Source organism: Acanthopagrus latus, chromosome 4 (assembly GCF_904848185.1).
Source record: "Acanthopagrus latus isolate v.2019 chromosome 4, fAcaLat1.1, whole genome shotgun sequence".
Taxonomy (NCBI): Eukaryota; Metazoa; Chordata; class Actinopteri; order Spariformes; family Sparidae; genus Acanthopagrus; species Acanthopagrus latus.
Window position 1 is genome coordinate 25,459,952 of NC_051042.1, and position 20,148 is coordinate 25,480,099.

Genomic DNA, 20,148 nt, shown 5'->3' on the forward strand with positions numbered 1-20,148 from the left:
TTTTCAGGGCTGTAGACAGGATTGTTGAAATACCGAGGTGATGTGTCGTAGTCCTGCTAGGCTCCCCACAAGAATAATTTACAGCATGAGCATGAATCTATGCAGTTTATTGTATTTTCAGAGTCCATCATTCCATCATTTAATTAAATTATAACTTGTAAATAGTTGAACTGGCACAATTTACAGTCCGTTATTCAAATGTCTGCTGGAAGAGAATAGAGCCTCCATCTCAGTCTCACAAGACAACATGGTTAGAATATCTGTGTCAACTAGAGACACTGTCACTGTATCCTGAGATAATGCCTTTTGGGGTATATTTAGATGAATTACCATGACAAATTCACCTAAAAATGTAAAATCTCTGTAAGTATTCTGTGAACAAAAATCCTTCATGTTACAGTACAGTCCAAAATTACAGAAACATACAAATGCAACAAAAAAGGATGAGATGATACACAATAAACATGGCACACACTAAGTCAAGACATTTCAGAACATTCAAGGCGATAACATACTTATTGAACTCATTTTCACGTTCAACAGCAAGACATCTTGAAGGCCTTTGGCATTGCTTGGCACAACTGTGGACTGTAACTGAATTTTGCCATCTCCTGCTACAGTCTAATTGTCAGCCATGTGCCATATATTCATAAAACAAATATGGCTTCGAGTCCAGGAGGTTATATTTTGACTAAACAACATGAACGTTGCTGCACTGCCTCATCACAGTAAAGTATGGACAGATAAGCTTGAGTAATGTCATCCACCTTGTCCGGTGACATAACTTTACAAGCCTATTTTTACATTTTTTCTAAACTAACAAAACAATGTTACAGTGCACAGAGCAACAGAGACATAGTTCATCTAGGAATTGAAGTGATTGAATATTGTCCAAACACAATTTGAACATCCTAATAGACTGAGACATGGACACAACTGCACCGCTGTGGGAACATGAGAGGGAGATCAAATACATCCCCAGGTGGTGGCCCAACACTACACTGCTGAAACTTGATTGGGGAAAGTGGGAGGTTTGGAAAAAGGAACACAATGCAGGTTTAATTGCATCAAGTCAAATCTTCAGATTTATTCATAGACTTATTTTAAAGCAGATTTGTATAGCATGCATGATATAGTACTAATGGACATGGGGACTTCAGCCAGGCCATGGTGTTCATCCAGTTGTCTGCTCTCTGCTCTGCCTTACAGACAAATACACACAAAGTGAGAAACATTCACTCCCACACAGAGATCTGGGTCCTGTGTTTCGTGGTTATCAGCCCTTTCATGGCAAACTGAAGCTGTCATAAAATATTAACTGACTGATGGAGGGTGAGGCTCATGTAAATCGAGTATCTTCCCTTATATGCATACACGCCATTCAAGCACATTTAAACAGGTGCACAGGAAGAGCTAGAGACCAAATTGCCCCATTATAAGACTCATTTGCCTTCAAATGTTTTGTTCAAAGTTTGTTATTTGTATGAACACTTCCTGTTCTTTGCAGCTCTCATCCCACCTTTAGATGGAGAATATTTCTAGCCTTACTGCATCAGTTTGCAATATTAAATCAGCCTGGTTCCTTTTTTAATCAAGAAGGGGTCCTGGCAGAACGTACCTGCTTGCTGGATGTGTGGAGAATGAGGCAGGGAGGCGTCAAAGCTTGAGTAGCATTGACAATACATTTGTTATGTAACCAGTACATTTTGGCTTGTGGCTTTCTCAGTAACACAGAACATTTAAATAGGGTGGCGCACCTCTCTCCCATGCATCATGCGGGATTGTTGTTTGCTTTACTTGTATACATAATGGCAACATATTTTCACCATACAAAACAACAGGAGGTATATGGGGCGCCAGTTGTATAGTTGCACATGTTAAAACAAACAGCAAATCTAAATGTTAAATATTAAATCTAAATGTTAAATCTAAATGTAAATATAACATGTTAAATGTTACATTTAAATATAAATGGCAATGCTCAATGCTAAATGCTCAATGTTAAATCTAAATGTCGCAGGTGAAACTAAATACTTATAGTAATATGTAAATCTAGACTGCCTGTCACTTGAAGTACCAGAATAAGCAGGGAGGCTGCTAGAAGTGGGGGAGCTGGAGTTAAACCTGTTGAAAAACAGGTTCAACTCATTTGCCAGTTGTTCATTTCTCTCAGCTGTTCCTCCACTTTTCCAAGAAGCTGGTAATCTCTCTCATCCCACTCCATACGTCCCTGCTGTCGTTGTTCTCCAGTTTGTACTCCAGTTTCCTCCTGTAGTTGTCCTTACTCTCCCTTGTGTTGTTCAGAACAAGCTTTTCTGTCCAAGTGGCCTCATAATTAATAACATTTTGTTTGTTTTGCTGGGCTCATTCTATGAATATGTGTGTCAATGGACAGGATAGGACAGGATATGGTAGGGTAGCATAGGACACATCAGCTAGCCACCCTTCCATAATCACAGGGGCCAACAATATATGACTGTACTCAGGGTGTTATTGAGATTGAACTCACCTTGGTTCAGTGACTGCCACATTTTAAATACAGTTTAAAACCAAGAGATTCAAGATTCAAAGTGTTTGCTGTCAAATGCACAGTAAAGAAACATGTTCTCAATAATGCAATGAAATTCTTCCTTTGTTTACCACAGAATGCCAGCTGTGGCCCTTTTTTCCCAGAATATATGTACATGCAGACGTTTTGCAATTCACAAGCTGCCAGACACAAGATGTGTCCAACTTCACTTTAAGGTCCATTCTAAGCGCATGTGTCCATCATACATGTGCATGTTGAATACTGGACCTGAAGTGGCAACTCAAATTGCTTTACAGGGGCATAACGATTAGATTAAAAAAAGAACGATACATTAAAAACAAGTAGGGCAAGAACTACATTCAAGATGATAAAGTTTTTGATTTAAGCACAAATTATCATTATTATTACTATTGTGCTTCATTTTCAGGATTTATATTTTGCTCTGCTTTGCTTGTCATCTTCTCCTTATTTACTGGGTTACAATGTCAGCTGCACTGAACCAGAAAGGGACTTAAATGTAAAACCTTTAACAGCAGCGTAGACCAAACCATTCATTCTTAAAGCATCCTTGTTGTATTTATGTAATCGAGTTTTTCAATAGTTCTTTCAATAGTCTTTTGAAACTTTGATTAAATTACTAAAATTAGCTTTGGGAAGGCACTGACATCTGCAGTCATATGACTCATGGAGGGTCCGATTCATAGACTGTGTGCCTCTTAATGGGTTCAGTGGTAAATTATTATGTCCTCCACCCAGTCAGTTGCTGGTTATCCCATGGCTTCAAAAGTACCTGCAATGTCTCAAATCATGTTGGTAGACCCTGCCTCTTGAAATGAGATTTTCAGTGAGCACAGTGAGGATTTACACATCTCACCAACAAATATGAAAACTGACCTCTACACAGACATCATTATACACAAAGGGGCTCAAACTTTAGACTGCAGGAACAAGAACCTGACAGGTGTGGTTAAGAATGTCACACGTCTGGTATTTTTTGCTGAATCCGGCTGGGCAGGATAAGCGATTTGGATCACTTCATCACTCTTCGTTCTGGATGTTTGTTGGTTTTGTTCACTGTTGCCAACTCCTCCTCCTAAAATTCGCTATGAGTCGTTTAATGACGAAGACCGCAGCGTGGGTCCTATCTCCTAATGCTCTGTTGCGTCACGTCTGTAGGTCTCTCTGTGTGTCTGGCTGTGAGTGTGTAACTGTCTCCTCCTTTTTCCTAGCTGTTTGTTTTACTGCATTCTATCCCTGACCACTGTCCTGTGAGGATGTATCTCGCTCTCTGATTTCCCTTTCAGATTTCTACGAGGGCAGCTACCTCAATGCACAAATGATCATTTCCATGCTTGTTCCTTTCCCTAGCTTCCTCATCCTCTACCTCCCTTTTGTTTAACACTTCTGGACAAAGGGTTGGTATGTGTGATCGAGTTATGTATTCTGGGAGAGGTACTTCAGTCGCTAAGAACATTGCACAGAAGTTATTTGGGGACGCATTACTTCTGTTGGTCCTTGGATGACACGAGCCATATTAAATAGAGTTTATGCAACATTAAAAGGGAGATTCAGGTTACATTTGGCTATCAATAATAATTCATTGTTATCAGGGATAATTATTAATTATGATGAATAATATGATCCAGTTTACATTAGATCACCTCGGGACACTGCCCTTGAAGAAGGGAAAACATAGCAAATTTACCAAATCAGTCTCATAAAAAGGCACTAAACTGTTTAGTGAGTGTTAGTGACTGTTTACTGGGTTCTTGACAGTGTAGAAGTCAGCAGCATTCACTATTGAACAATATTAAATGGTCAGCAAGAAAGTTCAAAAGTCTTTATTCAACACAAAGATGAAAGCACACAATCTATACAGGTCTGTGGTGTGTGTGTGTGTGTGTGTGTGTGTGTGTGTGTGTGTGTGTGTGTGTGTGTGCGTGCGTGTGTGCATGGCAAAACAAATGTGGTTGAGATATGCTCCAGGCTCAAGGAATGTGTGTGTGTGACGTGATGCCATGTTACAGAAGATAGTTAGTTGCATGCAGAGATTCTTGGTCTGTGTGAAGCATGATTCAACTAACGTCCAATTAGACGTCTAGGAAAGCAAACTACTAATGACTTTTTTGGGGGGGGGTTAATTGTTATTCTGAATATGCAAATAGAACACCCTGATTGCTATTTAACAAATTATTTGCACAACATCATATGAAAGTCACAATAATACCTAAACAGTGAACAAACACATAAGTTGAACCAGAGTTTGAAGTCCTGTGCTTAGCCATGCTATGCTATGCTATCTAAGCCCAGTTCAGCGTTAACAGTCTTTGAAGAAAAAGTGCTGGTGGTTGCAAGAGAAGGTTGGGATTCCAGTGCTGAACAATGCTGTTCTTGCTGTGCAAGGTCTGATGAAATTCAGCAGAGTAGGAAACAGTTCAGAAACACCCAGTCAGTTGCTGGTTATCCCATGGCTTCAGAAGTACCTGCAATGTCTCAAATCATGTTCGTAGGCCCTAGTGCCTCAATGAGCACTAGGGCTGCCCAACAAATTGAATTTTCATCATCATCGCGATATCAACATGTGCAATAAACACATCGCAAAAGACTGCCTGACACGCGATGAATACGAAAAATAATTTTGTTTACATGCGCCATGCATTCTTGCAGCCAGCGACACCACGGAGCAATATGCATTGTGTGTGTGTGCATTTGCGCTCCCCACAATTAGTGATGGAGCTGCTATATGGACTTATTTTTGATTCAGGAGAGACAACATGTTGCAAACACAGGTAGCACCTGCAATACAAAGACCTATATCAATATATAAAGACCTACAGGGACAATTCAAAACTAACGTTAGCCTGTATAGTAGGGATGCTCCGATCAGGGTTTTTTGCCCCCGATCCGAGTCCGAGTCCTTTGACATTTGAGTATCTGCCGATACCGAGTCCCGATCCGATACTCTTATAATACATTTAAAAAATGAAAAAGATCGAAGAAAACTATCCAAGGTGTCCCTTATTTATTATTATATTTTAATAAGTAACACACACAACACATCACACACAATTTTGCATGCAAGCAGTGCTTGAACATTCTCCGGTCGAAACAGAAAAAATACTCTTCACATTAGAACATAGTGCAACTCATCAAAGGTGCTTGCCAGGCTGCTGCTTCCTTCACGACGTGGGGACTTGCTCACTGGCTCTGCTGCCTCTGGCTCTTTGCTGGTGGTGGCCCTCCTCTCCTCCATCTTCTTTGCTACCTCCTCGATGAGGTGGTCTTTGGCATGCGCCAGGTGGGCTGACTTGGTGAAGAAACTAAAAATAGATAAATAGATAAATTACACACAATTCAAAACAACCTAAGAAAGACACACCACATAGCACAGCATAGGCAATTAAATTACAGATGGACTCAAATATATAAGTAAAAATCTAACAGTAAAACTCTACATTGAAAGGGAAATAAAGTATTGGCTTAATTCTAGTGTGTGGTGATGAATTTATAGTGATCACATGTTGCACAAAAGGTCCATTTTAATTTAACTGTACTTGCCCATCTTTGTATCTGGGGTCGAGTAGAGTTGCCATGTAGAAGAGTGGCTCTGTTTCCACATTTGCAAAGCGTTTCTCCACTGCCTCAAGGAGAGCCCTCTTCATTGTCCTGATTCCCTGGTCTTGCTCTTCCTCTCTCGAGAGAACACGTCTGAATGAATGAAGGGATGATGGTTTGTTTCAACTAACAAAAATGTTACAATTCAAAATGATAAATAAAAAATTACCTGTAATGGCAGGCAACACGTCAGCTGCAGATGCAGTCTCTCTGCTCACATCCCTGGTCAGCTCTTCAAAGGGAACAAGCACCTCTGCTGTCTTCGCCATCAGCTCCCACTGGTGAGCAGTCAGTGTCGCTGGTAGAGTGCGTTCAGCAGCATACACACTGAGAGCCCGTTTTTGTTCTAACAGACTCTGCAGCATGTAGAGGCTGCTATTCCATCTTGTCTGCACATAATAAATATAAGATATCATTAATCATGTGCTTTCATTCACTTTATTTTTGTGCAGAGAACTATTATGGCTGTGCAGTGGATATACTCTAGCTTGGCTATGGGGTTATTATTTATTAGTATTCAGCATTTTGGTCAACTGATGTAGTTTTTAAATGTGCCTTATAAATAAAGTTGACCATGACTATAACAAAGAAACAGTGTTGGCAAGACAGGTGCAGAGGTATTTATTTATTACTAAAAGTGCATGGAAATAAATAATAGAGGATTAAAAATAAATATACAAATGGAAAGAGGAATCTCACCTGCACATCTTGCTGCAGACGCTTGACACCCATGTTCAAGTCCACCTGGATATCTTCCAGACGGGAGTAGGCCAGAGGGGAGTGCTTGAAATGGCCGACTATCTTTCTTGCGTTTGCCAGTGTGTCTGTGACGCTGCGCTGGGATAGCAGTCCCTCGTGCACGACAAGTTGTAATGTGTGCGCCACACAGCCCAGACTCTGTACTCCCATGTCCAGCATGGCTCTCTTCATATTTGCGGCGTTATCACGCAAAATGACATGAACTCGTTTTTTTTCTATTCCCCAGTTGTTCAGCATCTTCTCAATCTCCTGCTGGATGCGCTCAGCTGTGTGGGAGCCTCGAAATTCATGCGCGTGCAAAGTCGCACGGCATAACACAAAGCTGGAGTTTATCCATTGAGCAGTGAGGCTTAGAAGGGACATGGGGCACACAGACGAGCTCCAGATATCTGTGGTGAATGCGACGTCAGGCACATCTTTCAGTAGGACAATTAACTTGTCGATAATTTTTTTCTGGAGCGCTGGTAGGGCCTTTTCCGTCATGTGGCGTCGAGACGGCATTTCGTACCTTGGCTCCATGTACTCCATAAGCATTCTAAAACCCGGGTCGTCTACCAGGGAGAGTGGCTGGTCACTCATTGCTATCATTTCAGCAATTTTTTGGGTTAACTTTCTCGACTTTTCGCTGTCATGGGGCAGTTTCTCCTTCCTCTTAAAAGCCTCTACCACTGTGAGCTGGTGGCTAGTTTTCGGCTTGATTGTTTGCATAAACTCCGCATGTTCGGCCGGGTGTTTGTTTTTTAAGTGCCGAATTAAGTTTGTGGTATTAAACGACGCTTTGTCCTTACCACCCCTCGATATTCCAACTTTGCAAATTTGACAGTTTGCGACTGCATCGTTCTCCTCACATACTTCAAAATACTTCCACAAAGCAGACATGGTGCGCCACAACTCGCCACTCCGCTTCAAAACAAACTAGCATGCTGGTCTTCTGCACATGCGCATGCCGTAAACGGTGGTAGTAAATACTCATTTTATTTTTTATTTTTTTGAATCACCAATAGCCCATATATCAACAATCTAATACAAATAATGACTAAATAAATATATATAAAACCGATCTCTGATCGGGTCGTAACGTCCGAGTCCCGATCGAGTCTTCAGTTGCGTGATCGGCCCCGATTTCCGAGTCACGTGATCGGATCGGTACAACCCTACTGTATAGTAACTGTATAGTTAATAATATGCATACTAAGTATTTGTTTATTTATCGCAAGTTATATCGTCATCATAATATTGAACAGTGTTATCACACATCGCAGATTTTCCTCATATCGTGCAGGCCTAATGGTATAATGGTATATAATATCAGCAGCTGAAGCAGAAAGAAACTCACCAAGGTGTTCACCAGAATGTAGCTCAATGTGGTCTCTGGAGGGATTAAAGACTCCAACTGTAGTTGTGCCATTTTTAACTTCACTGAGTGAATGTGCCACAACGATGTCACACAGACAGATGTTTATTCACTAGTGTCAGTAGCTGACACCCATTTAATTTGCAATATAAATCGTTCCAATCTGTAGCTCTGATAAGAGATTCAGCTGTGAGAATACATATCAGTCCAGATGTTCCTAAATGCTTTCTGTTTAAGAACCATTGGATTATGGTATATTTATATAACTTGAATGGAACAGAGCCATTGTTAATGTTATTTATAACACCAGTTTCCAAATTTGATGAAATATCTGCTTTAAATAGACCTAGATTAATAACTGGTGGTCAGGGTGTCCCACAGCATCTTGGAGTGACATGAGAATCAATTAAAGTGTCAGGGATTAAGACCAGATGTGTGATATCACATAGCAAAGGTCATGCAGGACGTTATGGAAGGGTAGCTAGCTGATATGTCCTGCGCTACCCTACCATATCCTGTCCTATACTGTCCACTGATACACATATTCATAGAATTAGTCCAGCAAAACAACAAACACAGTTTTATAAATTATAAGACCACCTGGACAGACAAGCTTGGTGGAGGAACAGCTGAGGGAGACGAACAACCGGCAAATGAGTTCAATCTGTTTTTCAACAGGTTTGACTCCAGCTCCCCCACCGCTAGCAGCCTCCCTGCTGCTCCTCTACGCAACAACTTAAGGATTTTTATTTTGTAAACAAAACAATAATAACTTAAATTCAGCAACAACTTGTCTCAGCGTCAGTTATGCACAGCGTCAGTTATGCACGGCGTGAGTAAACTATTTACCCGTCTGGGTGGACATACCTTCCCGGCCAAAAGGTTGTTTCCTACTTAGAACATTTGTGCCAATTACAACAGCGACACTTGATAACATAAGTGACATTGTGAACAATATTATGGCTCCTACAGATTTTGTTTTGTGTAATTGAACATCAAGTACAGACTTATAGAGACATGTACATGTTGGCAAGAGAAGACAGATGGACTGAAGGAGGAGTAAAGGAATGCATCTATGTCAAACTGGAATGACTGTCTTTGAGGAAGGGATCTAAAACATTGCCTATCACCTGGCTACCTGCTGCAAGGACGCGCCCACACAGAGTCTGAAGCCTGAAACTCCGCTCCAGATTTAGATGGGAGGGGCCCATTTGGATAGGAAGTGAAACATCATCAAGATAGCGGCAAACAAGTCCAGTTGCCTGTGATAAAGCACGCTGGATGTGCAGTAGAGTTTTAGTTACAGATACGGTTTCAGCATTAGCCTGTAAATGATCAAAACAGTTAGTATGCTGCGCTCCATCTCAAGGATCCACATTTTTGTCTTTTTTGCCTTTCTTCTTGTCCTTTTGGGGTAAGCCTTTTCACTTGTACTTCACCACTGCATCTCATTTTTAAGGAGGGGAAAGATAAAAACTATTAAACTATTTTTTAAACAAAATTTGAATTTCAGTAGTTCTAAAAGACTTTTTAAAATGACTTTACAACTAGGCAGGGCAAAGTTTATTTGTACATCACAATTCAGACACAAGGCAACTCACAGTGCTTCACAGGGGCATAAAGATTACATTAAAAGAATAGAAAATGTACAATACATTAAATACAAGTAGGACAAGAAGTATCTTCAAGATGACACATTTTTTGATTTAAACATATAGTTGAAATATTGTGCTTCATTTTCCATCCATCCATCCATCATCTGTACACATTATATGTACGCCGCTTAATCCTCTGCAGGGTCGCAGGGTGCTTCATTTTCATGACTTATATTTTGGTCTGCTTTTTTCTCCTTATTTACTGAGTTACAATTTCAGCTGCACTGAACCAAAAAGTAAGTTCTCTTGTGAGAACAGTAAATAACAGCCAGGCCATGTAAAAGTAGTGTGAGCTGTTGACATGGTGTATGAGGACACACAGATTTGTTTAAGTGAACTCTCTCAGCTTCAGGTTGACAATGTCTATCCATCTTTTATTGGGTCTGCGCTCACATTCGCTTTTAGCTTCTGGTATCAATAAAATGTAAAATGTAAAACCTTTAACAGCAGCGTAGACCAAACCATTCATGCTTAGTGTCCTTGTTGGATTTATGTGATCAAGTCTTTCAATAGAAAACCTCAGATTAAATGACTAAAATAAACTTTAGGAAGGCACTGATAGATTTACACATCTCACCAACAAATATGAAAACTGACCTCTACACAGACATCATTCTACACAATGGGGCTCAAACATTCAGCTTTAGGAACAAGAAGAACCGGATAGGTGTGGTAACTAAAGTCACATGTCAGGTATTTTCCGTCTACATCAGCTTTTGGCTGTGCAGGATGAGCGAGGCGGATCAATTTAGCTCTCTCCATCCTGGGTGTTCGTTGGTTTTGCTTTGTGTAATTGAACAACAAGCATTTGATACGTGGTAACAGTGTTACCACACCATTTTTCTGCCCCTCAGGGTAGATGTAGATAAAAATCATGCAATCATATCACACTGCAATATTCATATCAACAACTACATGTCTTCCTCTGCTCCTCTCTTATGTGGGGTTCCTTAAAGGGTCAATACTGGGTCCAATCTTGTCATTGTCATTGCAACTTTTCGAACGATCAGCCTGTGACATTTCTTACTAGTTGTACTTCTTGTTTTAACCTCATAACAATCTTACTAATAGGATGTCTCAAGATTTCCGCCATCTAAATTCTGATAAAGCTCAGGTCATTGTGATCAGTCCTAATTGTTATAGTCAGGAGGACATAACAGCCTTCCATTTTGATGGAAAAGTGTCTTGTAATAGAGTGAATGGTATCTCTGTCTCAGCCACTCCACCCCCATCACTTGTTTCTGCACTACGTCACTTCAGTGAGAGGGCAGGATCACAGCATTACACACGTTTACTTTAAGTTTTCCACACATAAATGTTCTTATGACATGATGAGTTTTGTTTGTAGTTAGCACCTAATCATGTCTGACAAATTGTAACAGACCTGGGATTTGTATATACGACAGTGGTGTTGCACCAATTCCAAATTCTACATAATTCAAACAACATTTCAAAAAGTAACACCTAACTCATCACAATTCAAGCTAAAGGAAAAGCATTGTGAGACAAAATAAAACATGATAACGCTAATCTGATTTTGGACAAAAACTTCCACAGAGAGAACCCTCAGGAGCTTTAATCATTGTATGTCATGTCCCACCAGGGAAAACAAAACAAACAGACAGACAATAGACATAGAAGCCACATGCCAATGTTAAACAATGTTGAAGCTGTTGACACGGTGTATGAGGACACCAAGCAGGTGTCTCATTTGTTTAAGTGAACTCTCTAAGCTTCAGGTTGACAATACCGTCTTTTAATGACTCTGCAGTCACATTCGCTTTTAGCTTCAGGTATCAGTCTCTCAAAGGACAAACACAAAAATGTCCTCAATGAGGTCTTGCACATATTTTTGGCTAAGTTTGTGTTTGTACCATGCGTTCTGTATTTGTTGAGTTCTAAACATTTCATGTGGCAGGTTATGTTACGTACTTGTTACTAAACAAATTTACATTAAATAAATAAATTAGTAAAGGTGGTTAACGTATCGGTCTTTAATTTTTTTAAACACATTTACGTATTTTTATCATGTATTTATGTTTTCTGGATGGTAATTTACGCTGTATGCACTTTTACTGGCTGTTCTCTGGTTAACTTGTACCTGTATGTCTTCACAGCGGGGTCTATATTTACTTAGGGTATGACGTCTCCACTCTCAGGTAAGTCTGCTGTAAGACTTAAAGTACATATCAATTCAAATACACGCAACAGAGCATGAAACTCACTTGTCACACATTGACACAGCTGCTGACTTTAGTCAGTATTAAGCTACTTTTCTAATTAAATGCATTCTCTGAAGTTACTCATTAATCCTGTCACTCATGTCACTAATCCCGTGTCAAACTACATGTTAAAATAATTTTGAGATAATTTAGAACTGGGGGAAGGAGATCAGAATCAGCTCAAGGTTCAAACAAGGTTTTAATCTTGTACAAGAGGAGCATTCACAGAGCAACACGCAGGTCTGTTACAAAGTAAAGACTCAGTATGTGAAGACAAGAGCATGGTATTTATCCCTCTCTGTGGGTGTGTTTTTCACTACAATAGTTCCTAATTTATGACCTGCACTTAAAGGGATACTTCAGAGAGAAGGAAGTGATAAGCTCCAGTGGTTACTCAATACCAGACATAATTAATAAAACGGACTAAAACAAGGTCACAAGTTACAGGTCATGTTAAACAGCTACATTGAACATTCCTGTGTAAGACCTCAGTTCACATCTTTGTTTGAAATACAAAATTTCCATCACACTACACACCTTTATTTATTTTCCATTTTAACATGTGAATCTTGTCATGTTATTAACGAATGTTGTGTTTCCTTTTTAAGCTTGTGCCAGCCATGTAAGGAAGGCTCAGAGCCAGATGTGAAGGACATAATGACAAAGGTTATGGATGACATAGTGGGGCCACCAGATTGCGAGGAGAAGGGCAGCTGGAAGATTGGAGACCTCACAATGCAAAATGGGTGAGAGTGCTAACAGAGAGAAACAGCTGGGCCAAATACACCTCCAGTTTACATTTGCAGTGACTCAGGTTTACATCTTTGCCCTGTAAAGGGATCATCTACAGGGTCATAAAAGTAAAAGATCACAAATACAGTATGAAGTGGAGAAAGCATTTGTTTTGGGAGCCTTACTTGTTTCCTGTGTCACAAGTGACACCCATAGTGCTTCTAATATAATCCTCCCTTCTTTAGAACAGTACATTTCATCTGATGAGAAACAAAAAAAACAAGCAGCTCTATATAGAAGAGAACTGGGCATAAACAAGCAATATTTATTGAATAATTAATAAGTAACTAGTAGTGGAATAGAAAGGTGCAATTATTAGTCCTAATACATTTAGCATTTTCGCACTTATGGTTCCCTTGTCTCAAAGAGTTTGGGTTTTTTCAATGTGTCTTTGGTTAAATGTATGAAATGAGGTCTGTAGTTACCACAGGCTTGAGATATTAACATGTTTTGTTCTACAACATAAAATACACAATTTGACATCCAACAATTCAAATATAGGGCGCTTATGTGTCTTGGAAAGAGGCATTTGGTAACAAGTGGCAAATGAATATCATTTAGTCAGTCTCCTTAATTTCTAATAATGGGTATTGGCCCTTTAATAGCCATATTGGTTGACCCAAAATTTTCACAGTGTGGTTTTGGTACTTTGGTACCAATGTTTTGGTACAGATGTGAATAATTTTTCCAAACCCGATTGAACCTTTACTGAGAGACAAAAAAAAAAGAAAAGAACACAGAGAGCATGTCACAGAACGAAGAAGCTATGCACTGCCTGTCCCAGTTATCGTTAGCAAGACAGACAGATTACAGAAAGATTCACCAGCACTGCAAGCTAGCACACATGAATGTCCATCCATTCATTGTCTGTAACCACTTTATCCCTTTTCATGGGGTCGCAGGGTTTTTTTTGTTTTTTTTTGCTGGAGCCAATCCCAGCTGTCTCTGGGCGAGGGCAGGGTACTCCCTGGACAAGTCGCCAGCTCATCGCAGGGCCAGCCAGCAACTTCCGATCGCTAGCCGACCTGTTCTACCCGCTGAGCTACAGCCACCCACACATGAATGTAATAGTTTCTAAATAGTTAAGTTTACCTGACTGCTGTTCATGCAATTCACTCTCAGATTCTCAAGTTATGCTCAATTTTCTTATCTTTGAGTTGTATACATTGACACGAGGGGGAGGGAGGCCCTTAACTCAGGTGGACCCTACCCAACTTCTGTAGTGTGCGTACCATACAGGGCTGAGTGGCCGGTAGTTCAGGAACACAGCACACAGCAGGTCTGACATGACACGGCTCCATGAGATGACGATGCTTTCCTCCACCGTCTGGTCATCTGGTTTCATATTATGGGTCATCTATGTTAAGTGTTTTACTTCAGCCCATTAATTTTCGGTATCTCTTGTACTTTACACTGTGTATTTCCTTTTTCACTGAACTAAGTTAAATTTGATTAGATCTTTTCTCTTTTTTCCAGGGTGAAATATGCTCAGCCAAGCACACAGCAAGGGTAAGTTATTAAAAACCATATACTGAATTATTCTGCTGGGAATAATCATGTGTTTTAAAGAAACAATAATGTTCAAATCATCTTCTGTAATAAGTTTGTGTCTGTGTACAACTGTGACGTCACTTTTGGTGAAACCTTTATAGCTTTTATAGACATTTTTGCATAAATTTTAGTGACCCTAAAGCCCAGGTGCAAATATTGTGTGTGTATTAAAATGGATGTCTGAAATGGACAATACATTTTATGGGAATATAAATGTTCATGTAATATCTGTCACATTATAATAGCTACCATAAGGCCACGATAACTTTCTGATTGATCGGGTAAAGACAATTTTGTTGTTTGACAGACAAATCACTCCACTTACACCGTCTGCAACCTAAAGACTGTAATCTTTGACGTTGACTACATAATGGCGACCTGCCTTATCATATATGACAATAATTACATGTAGGTTGTGAGCACAAATAAGCAAATCTGGCCCTCTGTTTCAGTGAACTGTGGCTAGGTGCCACAGCTAACTGAATGTTGCACATATGGAGCCAAACTAGAGGAAAGAAAAGATTTAATCACATAAAATGTTTTAATCCACAATTTCTTTGTACTCCACAGACGCACTGACGTGAACTCAGTGACAAACTGGAACGTTCCTCTGGTTTGGGAGGGAACCTTTGATCCAGTGGTTATCGATGCAATCTATAAGAAAATGGACCCAAGAATTGCTGTGGTGGTGTTTGCTGTTGGCAAGTAGGTGCACAGGATTTTTTACACATGATACTGTGGGAAGTGAGGTTCAACTTGACCCACTGCTCCAAGCTGAAATCTTCATCCTACAGCCGTAAATCTACTTCACATGAATGCATCTTATCTTCTTGCATTGTATTTTTCTCCTGTTTTGTCTTTTCTTGGCCTAAATTAATTTCTTATCCTTCTGGTTTGCTTTTTCCTACCCGAACAGATACACACGCTTCCTGGAGGCCTTCCTGCAGACAGGGGAGAAGTACTTTATGGTTGGCTTCAGAGTCACTTACTACATCTTCACAGACCATAAAGAAGAAGTCCCTAAAGTGAGTTATACTTTCCCTGTGTAAATTATTGTCCTTGAAATGATTGTCCTTGAACATACACCATCTAACAATACATGCCACAATATAATTTTACTTCATAATACTTTATAATAACAAAACACTTCACAGAAGACATCTGGCTTGGCAGGAAAATAATAGATGTAACTGATGACATTAATGTCTCAGTCACAGTAGCTTTGTCAGTAAGCCAAGGTGTGTAAATAAAAGGCCAGACAGGAAATGGCACACCTCACGCAGCATTACTAAAGTTGTGTCGTGTGCAATATATGAGATTTGAGATAGGAGGAAACACATTATGAAGTTGAGGGAGAGATTAAATGAGATTTTATGCGGGCAGAGAAGACGGGAGGGGATGGTGTGCCATGATTTTGTCTTTATTTAAATGTAAATGTACTTCACTCTTTCGATAAAACAGTTACAGTGTGTGTTTGGCTTCCTTCATCTCAGTAGTGAAGGGCTCTGTGGAGCAGCATCTCAGGAAACATTTGAGGAGGCTAGGAGGGAAGGAAGTGTTTCAGACAAAATTTTGACCATTTAAACGCAGTATTTTGTTGGGTTTTGTTGTTGATCATCAAATTAACAATGGTTGAAGATTTCACTTGTAATTAATCCATTAAAGTTTTTATATGACCTGTCAGATTGATCTTGCTGAGGGGCGAAAGATCTCATTAGTCGATATCCCCAGTGCCACCCGCTGGCAGGACGTAGTACTGGGCAGGATGAAATGGGCAACCATCACCATTGACAAGCAGGTGAGAAGTTAAAGGTGCAGATGCTTTAGGATCATCACTGCTTGGTCTTTACTAGCTTTTCTTTACATAGAAAAAACAGATGACAAAAATGAGTCAACAGCTCTGTCATCTTATTTCTTGTTAATATCGTGTAATCACAAATGTCATCTGTGATATTTGCAGATCCGTAGCGAAGCAGACTATCTATTTATGATGGACGTCGACAGTGTCTTCTACAACCGATTCGGAGCCGAGTCTCTCAGTCAGCTGACAGGTGTTCTCCACCGTCTTTTCTACAAGGTTTCACTCTCTTCCATACAGTATATTCATTTCAAGTTATTAAAAACATGATGTAATGACATGATTTTTACTTCTTTCACCTTATTTTATGCTGCTTGATGATTGATTGTCGACTGATTCCTCTATAAAGCCATGTGTTGTGCATTTTTTTGTTTAGTCTCAATCTGATCAGTCACTACATCTGTAAGTCTGTATTTTGATTCATTTCCCACCATTTTTTTCCTCAGAATTATGATAGGGATCAGTTTACGTATGAGCGCCGAAACCTGTCCAGGGCCTACATCCCTTTCGGTGAAGGAGACTATTATTACACTGCTGCTGTGTGGGGCGGATACCTGGAGGACATGTACAAGCTGGTCAAGTAATCAAAACCAAATGACCTTTTCAGTTGTTTCTGTGCTATTTCTAGTATTAAGAGGACCAATATTCAGTTGAAAGAGATAATAAGATGCTCTGTGACTTTGGTTACATCACGCATAACAACTGTGTCTCATCTCAGAGTTTCTCCCTCTTTTATTTTACAAGATACTGTTACATGCAGTCGGAGGAGGACGCCAAGAACAACATTGAAGCTGTGTGGCAGGAAGAGAGTCACCTTAACAAGTACAGTGTGACATTTCATTCCCTTGTTTTTTTAGGATGTTCAAGATGTGTTATAGAGTATAAATATCTTATCTGCCCCCCCGGCTCTCTCTCTCTGTCATAAAGGTACTTTTTGTACAACAAGCCAACCAAGGTGCTGTCTCCAGAGTACTTGTGGTCAGACTATGATCAGGTACAACCGGACATTAAAGTCGTCAGGATCTCCCAGTTGGTCAAGGACTATGCAGAAGTGCGGCCCAACGGTGGACAGTGATGTCAAGATGATCATATTCTGGCCATGAAAACTACATAAACTAAAAAAACTGGGATAGCTGGTGTCCATAAAAGGTTATTTACACTTTGTATCATCTGTGTATTTTTCTTCTGTAAGGTGCAGAACACAGAACAAGGATTTGTATCATGAACTCTGTAGATTTATTTTCCTGCTTTTCAAAGGTGTATAGATTCTCATGTTGCCCCCCAGTGATATTGTAGTGCACCTGCATCATCTGGATTCCCTAGGATTTATGGCTGTCTCCAATTTCATTGCCTGGTTCTGACCAGAAATGTAAACCCACTGTACACTGATTTAAACTTAACTGAATTTAACTTCGTGTTTTTATAAAGAAACTGTATTAAAAAAGAAAAAAGTTGTTGAATAATAAAGTTTACTCTAACCTTAATCATGACTAATTACTTGACTGCATGTGCAAGTATGCATTTATCTGTGTGTGCCTTTAGTTTTATGGGGACTGTTCAGTGGATGTTTCTTGAAGATCAACATTATCAGCAGTATTAATGTGTCTAACTTAAAAACAAATGTTGAAAAATCTCATTTACTTACTGTAAGACACTAATAAACATTCATTTCCATAATGAACAACAGGCACTGTTTAACAGATACGAAACAATACAACACGGAGACAATATAATTTGGTATTAGAAAGAAGAGATTAAGATGGCATAATAGAATGATATCATTTTCTGGCTTTGGCACATTTGGATTTCATCAGTTTAAGAATATCACTATAATATTGTGTGAGGATGGGTGTTTGTTCGTTAAATATACATATAATTTAGCCTGAGGAGTAAAGAATTTAGTGATTAAAACATTGACCAATATGTGAACACATTCCACTCTCCCCTCAGCACAAGCAAACATCAACAAACAAAACAAAACACAATTTAGAACATGGAGGTCTGCTAATTAAAAAAAAAATTTCTTTTTTTTCAGATTTAAATTTTATATATGATTTCAAATCTAGGGCTGCACAGTGGCCCAGTGGTTAGCACTGCTGCCTCACAGCTAGAAGATCGCCGGTTCGCGTCCCGGTTGGGACGCCTGCGATCTTTCTGTGTGGAGTTTGTATGTTCTCCCTGTGCAAGCGTGGGTTTTCACCGGGTACTCCGGCTTCCTCCTACAGTCCAAAAACATACTGAGGTTAATTGATTATTCTAAATTGTCCGTAGGTGTGAATGAGAGTGTGTGAGAGTGTTCGTCTCTATGTGTGGCCCTGCGATAGACTGGCGACCTGTCCAGGGTGTCCCCTGCCTTCGCCCTAAGTCAGCTGGGATAGGCTCCAGCCCCCCCGCGACCCGCAGAGGATTAAGCGGCGTACATAGAATATGTACAGATGATGGATGGATGGATGGATTTCAAATCTGTAACTTGAAACGTGTGACATCAGGGCAGTCTTTCAAGCCGTTAGATTTTGTGAATGTAATATTAAATAACAATAATGAAATACTATAACTATAATTATATACTATAACCATAATTAAATCAGTGGTATACTTTTCATCTGGGGAGAAGCTGGATTTAGTAAAGACTGTAAAATATCAATCTGTGTTAGAGTGACATCTTTTTTCAAGTATTTCTGAATGACATTTCTGTGAATAGAACCAAAAGGCAGTAAAACAGAAACAATTCGTGAAAACATGTTCAATAGTTTCTCCCTCGTAGTCACAAAAAGAGCATCTGTTGTTTGCATCAGGGAAAAAACCACAAATACTGTCAAGATTAATGTTATTTATAACACCAGTTTCCAAATTTGATGAAATATCTGCTTTAAATAGACCTAGATTAATAACTGGTGGTCAGGGTGTCCCACAGCATCTTGGAGTGACATGAGAATCAATTAAAGTGTCAGGGATGTGACCAGATGTGTGATATCACATAGCAAAGGTCATGCAGGACGTTATGGAAGGGTAGCTAGCTGATATGTCCTGCGCTACCCTACCATATCCTGTCCTATACTGTCCACTGATACACATATTCATAGAATTAGTCCAGCAAAACAACAAACACAGTTTTATAAATTATAAGACCACCTGGACAGACAAGCTTGGTGGAGGAACAGCTGAGGGAGACGAACAACCGGCAAATGAGTTCAATCTGTTTTTCAACAGGTTTGACTCCAGCTCCCCCACCGCTAGCAGCCTCCCTGCTGCTCCTCTACGCAACAACTTAAGGATTTTTATTTTGTAAACAAAACAATAATAACTTAAATTCAGCAACAACTTGTCTCAGCGTCAGTTATGCACAGCGTCAGTTATGCACGGCGTGAGTAAACTATTTACCCGTCTGGGTGGACATACCTTCCCGGCCAAAAGGTTGTTTCCTACTTAGAACATTTGTGCCAATTACAACAGCGACACTTGATAACATAAATGACATTGTGAACAATATTATGGCTCCTACAGATTTTGTTTTGTGTAATTGAACATCAAGTACAGACTTATAGAGACATGTACATGTTGGCAAGAGAAGACAGATGGACTGAAGGAGGAGTAAAGGAATGCATCTATGTCAAACTGGAATGACTGTCTTTGAGGAAGCGATCTAAAACATTGCTTATCACCTGCCTACCTGCTGCAAGGACACGTCCACACAGAGTCTGAAGCCTGAAACTCCGCTCCAGATTTAGATGGGAGGGGCCCATTTGGATAGGAAGTGAAACATCATCAAGATAGCGGCAAACAAGTCCAGTTGCCTGTGATAAAGCACGCTG

The 20,148-nt window shown here is 39.8% G+C and overlaps 2 protein-coding genes across 2 annotated transcripts; one reads left to right on the forward strand and one right to left on the reverse strand.

The window, feature by feature from the left end:
- Positions 1 to 5,537: 5,537 nt before the first annotated feature.
- Positions 5,538 to 8,004, reverse strand: LOC119017791 (zinc finger BED domain-containing protein 4-like). Its single transcript, XM_037094825.1, has 4 exons — positions 6,845 to 8,004; positions 6,315 to 6,534; positions 6,089 to 6,238; positions 5,538 to 5,850 (listed from the first exon to the last, which is right to left on the reverse strand). The coding sequence occupies exons 1-3, from the start codon at positions 7,781 to 7,783 to the stop codon at positions 6,189 to 6,191; spliced, it is 1,209 nt and encodes a 402-aa protein (XP_036950720.1). The 5' UTR covers positions 7,784 to 8,004; the 3' UTR covers positions 5,538 to 5,850; positions 6,089 to 6,188.
- Positions 8,005 to 9,543: 1,539 nt separating this feature from the next.
- On the forward strand, positions 9,544 to 17,687 carry LOC119017795 (globoside alpha-1,3-N-acetylgalactosaminyltransferase 1-like). The gene is made up of 11 exons (XM_037094829.1): positions 9,544 to 9,672; positions 12,031 to 12,072; positions 12,744 to 12,881; positions 14,404 to 14,436; positions 15,049 to 15,183; positions 15,395 to 15,503; positions 16,163 to 16,276; positions 16,439 to 16,555; positions 16,783 to 16,916; positions 17,081 to 17,158; positions 17,264 to 17,687. The coding sequence occupies exons 1-11, from the start codon at positions 9,590 to 9,592 to the stop codon at positions 17,409 to 17,411; spliced, it is 1,131 nt and encodes a 376-aa protein (XP_036950724.1). The 5' UTR covers positions 9,544 to 9,589; the 3' UTR covers positions 17,412 to 17,687.
- The last annotated feature ends 2,461 nt before the right edge of the window (positions 17,688 to 20,148 follow it).